The 10529-nt window shown below is 43.9% G+C and overlaps 3 protein-coding genes across 3 annotated transcripts; 2 read left to right on the forward strand and 1 right to left on the reverse strand.

The window, feature by feature from the left end:
• Positions 1 to 1787: 1787 nt before the first annotated feature.
• Positions 1788 to 2014, forward strand: PHALS_14451 (uncharacterized protein; the record flags this gene model as incomplete). The annotated part of the gene is made up of 2 exons (XM_024730268.1): positions 1788 to 1848; positions 1902 to 2014. The coding sequence occupies 2 exons, from the start codon at positions 1788 to 1790 to the stop codon at positions 2012 to 2014; spliced, it is 174 nt and encodes a 57-aa protein (XP_024580562.1).
• A 3222-nt stretch (positions 2015 to 5236) lies between these two features.
• On the reverse strand, positions 5237 to 7603 carry PHALS_14452 (hypothetical protein L915_09437; the record flags this gene model as incomplete). Its single annotated transcript, XM_024730269.1, has 9 exons — positions 5237 to 5437; positions 5511 to 5591; positions 5664 to 5931; positions 5993 to 6318; positions 6379 to 6950; positions 7026 to 7131; positions 7208 to 7354; positions 7423 to 7503; positions 7574 to 7603. The coding sequence occupies 9 exons, from the start codon at positions 7601 to 7603 to the stop codon at positions 5237 to 5239; spliced, it is 1812 nt and encodes a 603-aa protein (XP_024580563.1).
• A 458-nt stretch (positions 7604 to 8061) lies between these two features.
• PHALS_14453 (camk protein kinase) lies at positions 8062 to 9708 on the forward strand (the record flags this gene model as incomplete). The annotated part of the gene is made up of 4 exons (XM_024730271.1): positions 8062 to 8297; positions 8393 to 8921; positions 8990 to 9403; positions 9556 to 9708. The coding sequence occupies 4 exons, from the start codon at positions 8062 to 8064 to the stop codon at positions 9706 to 9708; spliced, it is 1332 nt and encodes a 443-aa protein (XP_024580564.1).
• Between the last annotated feature and the right edge of the window lie 821 nt (positions 9709 to 10529).

Genomic DNA, 10529 nt, shown 5'->3' on the forward strand with positions numbered 1-10529 from the left:
TGCGTCAATGACGTCGGACGAAAACTTTGCCGAACGTTTTACCCAGAGCTAAAGCCTTGTCCTTGCCGCAGATAACACATGGAAATTGCTGAAGCTTCAAACGTAAACCACGTTCTGCAAGTTTTGCGACCAATAGCAGCCGTCTATCGAGTCCTGGAATGCGCAAAACGTCTAGCATCCTTAAGTACTTACCGTCCATCCCAGTCAGCTTAACAGTTCCTTTACCAAGAACACGCAATTTCTTTCCGTCTGCAATAGTCACATTGATGCCTAAGATCGTATCACCAAGTTCGAGTAGTCTTCACGGTATAGTGTCATATGCGATGTCGCACCGCTATCGATCAGCCCCATCGATCCGATTTTAGCCAACAGCGAAGACCGCGTTTTCGTCAATGCCATCGCTTCCGCCTGGGCATTTTCGTTTCATGTGTCCAACTCGATTACACTAGGAGCAATTTCTTTAAGTGCCACCTATACTCTTCCCCAGATCGTAATCTCTTCGTCCAGGTCCACGATTGCTTCTAAACCGCCCACCGCTTTCACGAATAGGAAACGCTTTCTCGGTCGTCTCCTTCTTTGCAACCATTCATGTTCCTTTAACAGCTTCTCCTTGAGGCGCGACATCTCGACACGGTTTTGACGCGTGGTACGATTGTAGATTCTCGTAGAATGCTCCAAGTGTGTATAGCCGTCGACGCAGACCGAATCTTGGACTGGTGGTGTAGCTCGATACCCTGAGCGATGATCCCCAGTGCCTTGGCGTCGTTGAAAAGCCAGGTTTCCGTCATTTCTTCTTCCCTCTTGATGACTTGAACGTGCGCCAGTAACCCCTTCCGCGCCAGCGTCATGCACACGTTAAGCTCTCAGTGAAAGGAGTATCACTGCCTAGGAGGTCTTCGGTTCGAAGGTGAAGCATGCTGGGTAGCGTTCTTGGTACGAGTTTTAATTTGTTGGTTTGTTGGTAAAAACCTAAGTGAAAACATTGATGTCCCTAGTTCGCTACCCTGTGCTACATTAAAACCTATCCATCCAGATAATTATAGAAGCTTCTACAATCAGCCTTATTTATCTAGACCAATAGACGACAACCATTATGTCCGTAATCAATATCCGTCACGATAATAACTGTAAATATTACCATATACTTGTGACGTCATCCACGCACATTCAGCGATATATCGCATCATTAATGGGACGCCGCTCTGATTGAAGTGATACTCGCTAGTGTTGGTGGGGCTCACAGGTCAGGTATCACATCAACGTCCCAAGTATTGTAAAGCCATGAAAAGTCGTGAGATCTGCAGAGGCGTTGTACAACTATGTGTCGAAAGTAGACAGGAGGGATGAGAAATACCGAGCTCGAATAGCACATTTGTGCGTCTAACGATTGGAACACATGCTAAGTGTTGTAGGGTTTGTACCCCTATATAGTTTTTTTTGCTAGCACAATAAAACGCAGCTTGTTTCGAATCTGTATCGATCGACGAACTTATTCCAGGCCTGGTCTGAGGATTAATGGAGCGACTAAGAGTCTTAGATGTTGGACCTCTCCAGATGAAGCTTTGATTACGCACCGATCCACATCTGCTAGAAAGGAAATGCGGTTTCGGCACGAGCATACAGCTGCGACAGCGCTAGTGAAGGGCACGGTATAGTCTAAATTGAAGTAATGACAGTGCTCATAGCCTTGAGCAAATGTTGAGCCAAAGAAGTTGCTGTGAGTCTTCTTTCTAAATTAGAGGATAATAAGGGACTGTTTGCCACAGTAATCAAGCTCAATCCCTAACATGATAGGTGTTTACAGCTGTGAGCAGGATTTCCTCTCTGGGTACGACAATAAAGGCGATGGTATGTCGCGGTGACCAGGGCTTGAGACTTTCTGAACAGCTCGCAACTCTAAGTGCTGCGGTCTCCAATACAAACGACAGACGGCTATGAGTCGCGATTAGAAATGCTAGAACCCGCTATTATTAATAATGGTCTATATTGCCACGATGGGATAGTACAGCTGTGACAGCAACGTATCTTCCGTGCGAAATATTGAAATCCTCACGTTTTGTGGCGAGTAAGTCTACTTTCTCGTAAATTGAGTGAGCGAGAAGGTCCTAGATAATGTTTATTGTCCCCTGTCACACCACCGAATTCGAAGCGACAGTATAAAATGTATTTGAGGCTTTGCAAGCCACTGATATCACACAAGTGGTATTGTTAGTATCGAAGGAAGAATGTGCTCATATTTCTCTTGGAAGGGTAATACAAGGCCTAAGATGATCGAAAACAATCAATTCTCGTCACAACTTAGCTATACGGCCGAAACATCAGCTCGCCGATCATACTGAGCATCGGAGCTCTTAGACTTAGCGATAAAAATAGTACTAACTCGTGAATATAGTGACCAAGGAAATCTTGGGATTGGCAGGTCCTTTTTCATCAATTTATAACCTCCAGCCCAAGCTCAAATTAAGCTTAACGAGATATCCCAGGAAGGTCTTTGCAAAAAAACGGTAAGGTGGTTGATTCGCCGGAATTGTACGGTAGATTCCAGAGAAGGAGCTGACTTCATCATTCGTCATGGAAAAAATTGTCATTATAACACCCATACATTTTTTAAAAAGGTATGGTGAACGCGGGAAGTTTAGTTGCGAGCTGCATCCGTTCGAAGACTTATCATACAGAAGGTGAGTGTAAGCTTTTCTGAATGATGATCTGCTACCGTTTCGGTGATAAGTTTTCTTAATTCTTAGACATGGTCCTCTTTATTTCGCCATCTTTGGCGAAAAGACAGTGATTTAGACCACTCTTAGTATCCTAATTAGTTGGTGCGAACACACGCTACATATGTCGTTTCAAATCTTTCTGATTTGGCAACTCCTTCTCCACAGAGACACTCCACATTCTCGATTGTGGCCTCTGAGCCCAAAGACCACTAGTGCACAGCGCTTTTGCTTCGTCTAGATTGAGCTGGAGTTATGTCTAGAACTGTTTTCAAAATAGAGAGAGCGCTTTCTCCAGTCGGTAAATCCAAACACCACTTTCGGCTTGCCAGCATATGCCGAATACCCATCCACGGACTTCTGCTTCTAAAACTCCTAGACGCATCTCAATAGCGCATTCTCATAACAATAGACCACCTCCAGGCATGTAATCACCGCTTGTGGTCCTTGAACCGCTAGTACACTGGTGCCTCGATAGACTGATATTGTCAAGCGTGTTTAGTGGTCCGAAGTCAGGTAACCAAAGAGCGCGTCTTATATCCTCATGTAACGGGGTTACACGAACCCTAATAAGAGGTGTGTGTGTCAGACGAGATGTGCATGGTGTGACCACACACCCAAACAAGAATACGGTACGGGGCTAGGTAGCCAGTAGTTATGCATGTTCGTGAATGTTACTGTAATTCAAGAAAATCTAAACTTTTAAAATTAGGATAAATAAATAGAAAAATTAGTTTTGAATTCAAACCGAAGAGTCAATTAGCCTTGGGAAGGCAATAATTACTCTTGGAGTAAGGGAATTGCAATCCGCTATCTCATACTGGGTACTTGTAAAGAAAGAAAGGTCGGTGACCTAAAGTACGCATCCTCAAGCGCTTAGCTACGGCAACCCCGCTGCACCTCACATAGGTCACAATCTTATTAGGCCGATCGTCTAATAAAAAAAGAGCTACCAAGTGCAACCAAAACAGGATCTTTGCCATGCAACTTGCTTAGAGAAAGCTTTGACTAAAAATTTCGCGTCAGCCAGCGCGCGGAGGGAGGGGGTTGTACGCTCCACCCAGGAGAGCCAGTAGATTACTGGAGTACTTAGTTTGCTCTCTTTTTAAAGAGTAACATATATTTCAGATTAAGTACAAGCTAAAAGATACTCATCATATTTGTATTACTATGAGCAATGATGAAACTGTATTTTCCGAACTACGTGAAGCTAACATCCCGCATGATTCTCGGACCCCTCTGACGAGTTTGCCGTGTCTTCATCACAAGCGATACTTTGGTTGTGTATTATGTACATACGCAATAATTTTAAACAGTGGAATCACAGTTGCAAGTGGCGTACAAAATCGGCTCTTTTTCTCTATTCGAATGTAATGTCGGACATGGTTTTGGTTGCGTTTCAATCAAATTTAGCGGAATAGAAAATCATACTCATACATCTAGGTTATTACTGTTGTAATGGCAGACGCGTGACTCATCCAAAGTGACGGTTGCACTTGAAATTTCAGCTACGCAGTAGATTACAATCTCAGTGCGGCGTCCAGCATTAATGCTAAGAAGAGCTACACAATAACACAGACAATTAAGCACGATCAAAAATTGTTGCAGTTGGCAGTCCATCCATTATAAGGGAAACGGCTATACACAAAATTTAAAATCTAAGACGGAATTACACAGTACTTTGCTGAAACGCGATATCGGACACTTTTGGGGTCGATGATTTTTAGTAGAGTTACAGCATGATAAAGTAGGCATTCAGAATATGATTGAAATTACGTCCAAGACCTGAGAACTTTTCAAGCTGCTTCAGTTTCTTACTAATTCCAAATCTGCCCTCGTTTTGACGTTTTCATAAACCTTGATATATATGTCGAGGAAAACAAGATTCATCGATACATGCTCGACATTGTAGGAAGCATTGTAACGAATTCTTGGCTCATAAATGTAGAGCTTAGATTTACGACTCGCGAAGCAGGGTGTCCTCAGCATCACCGTAGGCACGCCCTCTATCTAAACGTGCTCCACTGTGAACGATTATTACCGAACTCTAAACCACTTTACAAGGACGATACGACAGTTTCGTTGTTTCGTCATTTGTTTAGCAAAAGATGGTGTTTGATGTACACGCTATTTGCTTAGAAGCAAACGAGCATCACAAGGCGTGTTTTGCCGTTAGCGTATGACATGCCGAAGAGAGAAAGTCTAGCACCTAGAGTTTGACTACAGGATTTTGACGCAGTTTGCCATTTACCATACTGATGTGAGGCTATATTGGATGGCGCGGGCAGCTCGATGTGTACATGAATCAAGTCAGCAAGGAGAAAAAAACGAGTTTTGACAGGCGTGCTGACCTTACTAAGCAAAGTAATAATAGCATGTCATTTCTTACACCGTAAAAGCTTTACTTATAATGATTCTCGAATGTGCATAGTTCAAGTTCAATACGCAGCTGAAAATCAGAAAAAAGCAAAATTTTAGCTGACTGTTGTAGATATCGTTGCTTGAGTCATGTAAATGCTAAATCATGTGACTGCCAGGCGCTGCAGCACCGCTTGGCGTGTACGCGGCGAAAGCATACCCTCTACAAGCATGGCGTAATGTTTGGGAACTGCGAAGATGGAGCGTTCTGGTGTTTTTAGCTCCATACAATCGAAGCGAAATGTCGCCGAAATCGAGGGTAGAAGTGGAAAACAAAATTGCACCGGAAACTCGTCTGTCAGCGCCTATATATATGGTCATAGCATCAAGTAATATTGGTACGTATTGACTTTAAAACAATTAGCTTCAATATTTCACCGCTGAGAAAAATTTCTGAACGCTTTCAAAAGTACTTGTCGTTTCCGAAAGAACCTCGATAACTGGAAGAAATTCTGACACCTATAGCATACATGAAACAGTTCTGTAGTCAATCGATGCAAAAAGCATGTTAGTGCTAAAGGGTGTACTCACACTGAGGGGGAATTGGTCGCTTAGATGGACAGTAGCTGGAAATGACCTCGTAATTTTGTGACATGAAGGTTGAGCGTGCACCTTTATGGAACGATGTGGACGCATCTCACGTAAAGACGCGGGCAAATGTTCGATCGAAACTCCGAACCACTTTTGAAACGTCATTGCTTCTTCATTGACTCTTTGCTGTGGTCTCCGATCTTCATTTCCAATGATATCTCCGACCCCTTCTCTGACTAAGCGTACAGCAAACTTTAGCCTCTTTGGTCTCCATGAGGCATAGAATATTAGAATTTCAAAATCGGAAATTAGCAAAGCGAACGACCAACCGAATTACTGAGTACGAGTTGTCCCATGTCAATACAAGCGTTCCTGTGCTGGAAGCCTTATATGAACCAGTCTGCTCTTTTACATGGGCCTGAAAGCGTTGCAAGGGAACAATGTCCCTCCATCTCTCTCTGCTGTTCTCCTCAAAAAATTGAACGCCAAAGTTTATATCACGCTTGTCAGTCGAAAAGGTCCAAGCCAATTCCTCATTTGTCGTGAGATAGACAGTTACAATGTGATTTGACTGCGGATGAATCTTCACTTCTGTATTGTGATCTTCAGCATGATTTGCTCCGGTGAACACAGATACTGCATCACGCACAGTCGACTACAAACTCACAGAGCGCAGAGGTCAGACGGTGGAACTCAAAGCAGGCAGATCACGTACGTGCTCGTCAGCTGCTTGTGGAGGGGGGTGTTTCGGGTTGTGAGGCTTACGGTAACGAAGCGAGACTTCAACACCGTTCATATCAGCGACATGAGTATCTTTCCAGCAACTAATGTCTTGTAGCATTGGTTCAGCAGACAACCATGCAGTTTTTTTATTAATCTTCACCTTCGATGCGTCGAATTGGGTTGTGACAATCGAAGTGGTTATCAAAAAGTGCACCATTAAGTCCAGATCCGTTTCGGTTAGCTTTGTGTTAACCTTTCGAAGATCAGTGTAGGTTTTTGCTGAATTGTCCAAGCACAAAAACCTTCTATCGGAGCCCAAGAGAAGAAACGATAAATCTCCCCGGTCCCACTTGCCACTGACAAAGCCTACTAAGGTGATATCAAAGCGTATATCTTGCGCCGCTTTCCAAATTTTTACCGTATCCGAAGGGAGCCAGCGAGATACACCAGGAACCCAAGTGGAAACGTTGACGTTTATCTCACAGTAGAAGTCGGGAATCTCGGCAACGCGAGGACAAATATCGTCAATTTTTCTCTGTAGCAGCGCGGGTGCTTGCTCTTTTTCTGGATATTCGTCATGTGTGTAACATTATAAAGGCTTAGATTAACTTGGATTATCTACTGTGATATTCAGCTCACCTTTGCGAATGAGAAGCCGCAAGATCTCTTCGTTTTCCGCCACCACGGCATGGTGAATGGCCTTCCAACCTTCAGTATCGCGTGAACGAACACGAGCACCAGCGTCCTAAGAATCAAAACATAATTTTGTTCGTCACTGAAATCGCTTGCTGTCTCTGTCATTATATTATGGTGATCGGTACCAACAAAGACTTGACAATCTCTGTGGAGTTACGATGTGCAAACTTCAGCGCCAGATGCAATGCGCGGTTTCCTCGCTTATCGCGCGTCTCGAGAGCCGCTGGACCCCCAGATTGCAGACATTCTTTGATCTGATTCAAGTTCCCATTCTGTTCGAATCAAAAAGAATATATATTATCACGTTCTCGCATCATGTATGGATGAAGTGCACACTAACCCAGAGAGCGACGTGGAGAGGAGTCGGCCTATGCTTCTTGTTGTCAGTATCCACGCTGCTCTTCTCCATCGTAAATGATGGCTGCAAACAAATTGCTAAGTGGGACGAGCCTTGTGAAAAAAAATGGTTTGAACTATGTAGTAGTTTTTACGGTCTCATGACGTGGTCCAATATCAAACATGAGATAGTTTAGAATCACGTGAAGACAAATCGATGTTCCTGCGTTCTCATGACTTGGTCAATTTTCAAAGATCCACTTTTATATGCTAATCTTTTCTCTAAGCAATAAAGTTGTGCCGCCAGTAAAGACTAAAGCATTATTTAGTGTGACACTTTGCGAATTAGAATTGTTTGACCTAAACAATACTCGAAAAAGTTATTCGCTCACTCGCGAGGCGTGATGAAAATCTACACCGTCGAAACTGGCTTCAATGCCCATCTCTTTCATAAAGACTTGGACACAACACGGACGATTACTCTCGGTCCTTCAGATTTAACAATCGCTCGATGTCAAAACTCGCCTTTTTTTGCTCGAGTGAGATAAATCAGAAAAAGTATAGTGGGAGACTCTCGAGTTAACGTAAACCAAAGTTAAATGAGCAATTATTTACCCACAAGCATTTATATTCATCGCGAATCATGGCGTCCGTGTTGTTTGAGCCCGCAAATGCGCAGCAATCACGAAAACTACAGTATAGGAATGAAGCAGCGTCATTAGAGCAGCCGCGCACGCTGGTGCATTATCAAGTTTTGCAAACTTTTGGGTCTGGCGTACAGGGAAAGGTGAAGCTTGGTGTGGACACCACTACCCACCAGCGCGTGGCGCTCAAAATTATCGACATGGCCAAGCTCAGTCGCAATACCCTACTCGCGAGGTAGAGGCCATGTCACGCGTTTCACACATTAATGTACTTCGCCTGCTGTCAGTACACAATGATGTGCCATAGCGCAAGAAGAATGGCAACAGCAGTCAAGTGATTGTTATCGTGCTGGAGCTGGCCATGGGTGGCGAACTTTTTGATTTCATGATGTACACTGGAGTCTTTTCTGAAAATATTGCACGCGCCTATTTTCAGCAGCTTGTGAGCGGACTAGATGCTTGTCACGCCCAGGGAGTGTACCACCGTGACATCAAACCAGAGAACTTGTTGTTGGACGAAAATTTCACATTGAAAATTGCCGACTTCGGACTTTCTGGTCTAAGAAAAGGAATTAACGATGCTGTCACTGAATTGTACACACAGTGCGGCACCAGAGGATATATGAGTCCAGAAGTGTTGTCGTGTATGCCTTATGAAGGAGAACCCGCCGACGTTTGGTCGGCTGGTGTGGTGCTTTTTATTATGCTGGCAGGATTTCCACCTTTTGAAATAGCCACTCATCAGGATTGGTGGTTCCGAGCATGCGCAGCCCAGCAGTATGAAGCATTTTGGAGTGCTCATTGCCGTTCTGCCAAATTTTCACCTGGTGCTATATCGATTATGACGCGCATCTTTGATGTTAATCCGCAAGAACGAATTACTATAGAGGAGATAAAGACACATAAGAGAGTACTATCTCGTCTGAGGATCTCCGTGCAGAGCTGCTTAGTCGCAAGGTGCTGGTCGAGGAGGAGAAGCGAATTGAGCGGAAAGCAAAGCTGCTCGTAGCATCTAAGCAAGATAATCAGTACCAGGTTGAAGATTTTGACCCGTTTAAGATGGATACTGAACGATCAGTAACAATAACGACGGACACTGGATCTGCAACTTCAGAGTTTGACTCAACCGAGGCACCATCGTATCCTACTGCCAGTGTGGCACTATACACATGTTTTCAATCTAGTCGAGCAGCTTTGGAGTTGCAAATGCGGGTGGAAAAAGTTCTGGCGGAACATTCAGCACACTTTGTAGTGCACAAGGACCGATTTAAAACCAAGGTCACAATGTCAACGGAAACGGGAGACGTTGGATTTACTGTGCGCATCTTCTGTCTCGATAATGTAAGGGGCCCTTGCGTTGTGACTCTTTCAGATTGTACTAAGCAGCAACAGAAGTTTGAAGCTCTCAAACGGCGTTCTCACTGCTTTACATGTTACTTGTGGTGTCTTTTTGTTATGCTGCTGACGTTGACTATCTTCATTTTGCTGTATAGGAATCAGGGCGCTGTGTGGTCGAGTTCCGGCGTACCGGCGGCGCGTGTCTTAAATTTCAAGAAGTGTTTAAAAAGCTACGCAACTCATTTGCTGACCTCGTTTCGGACAATCAAAATAATTTTGTGATAGCTGTGGAGGAGATGAAGGGGTGATGAAATAGTTGGTATAACGGATGCTAAAAATTGATTGGAGTGAGCGCAAGCCAAGCACCCTTTAAATAATATCTATTAACCTACACTGAATGAAGGAATAGTGAATATTTGTAAGAAATCTATTCTCTATCAACGCCGTGGCAAAGAATCCCTACGACTCCCACTATTTTGACTTTGTTACTGATCTCCACGTCCGCTATGTCTCTTAAAGACAATACCCATTTTCCTTGGAATACCTTACAACTCTACCGTTTCTCATCGGAATGGCATGTGTCTTCCCCACGTTAAGTTTCGATAAACGCACTGGCTGTTGCAAACCTATTGCTGTGGTAACAATCATCACCGTCCTTTGAAAAAGTATCTGGAGAGTTCATCCATCAATCGCAGCCACCATTCAGTCGCAAGAAAAGTCGGCTGGGACCTATAAAGAACACATTTGGTTACTGGACCAAGTGTCGAGTCCAAAACTCTTCTTCCTTGATTCTGTCTCGTATTGTGAGGGCAAACATTATTTTAATTACCGTAATTCCTCATTTAAATATCTTTCGCTCCTAAAAATTGACCCTTCCAATCAATTTTGTGACGCCATGGTGCCCCAACAGCTGATACAATCACTATTGGTCAAATTTTAACTGAACCCTTCTTTTGATCGAAACTCGATAGTTTTAAAAGAGACTATCATACGTGGTTCGTATGATGCGGATGCTGCCTGGTTGGACAGCATGCCACTCGCCCTTTCAAGTGGTAACACACATCTCTGCAAGTTCCCGGGTCGCTACATCCCGCCGCTGGAAGCCGTGTTTCACGAGTCCATCCTGTGC

This window comes from Plasmopara halstedii, assembly GCF_900000015.1.
Source record: "Plasmopara halstedii genome assembly, contig: Scaffold_816, whole genome shotgun sequence".
Taxonomy (NCBI): Eukaryota; Oomycota; class Peronosporomycetes; order Peronosporales; family Peronosporaceae; genus Plasmopara; species Plasmopara halstedii.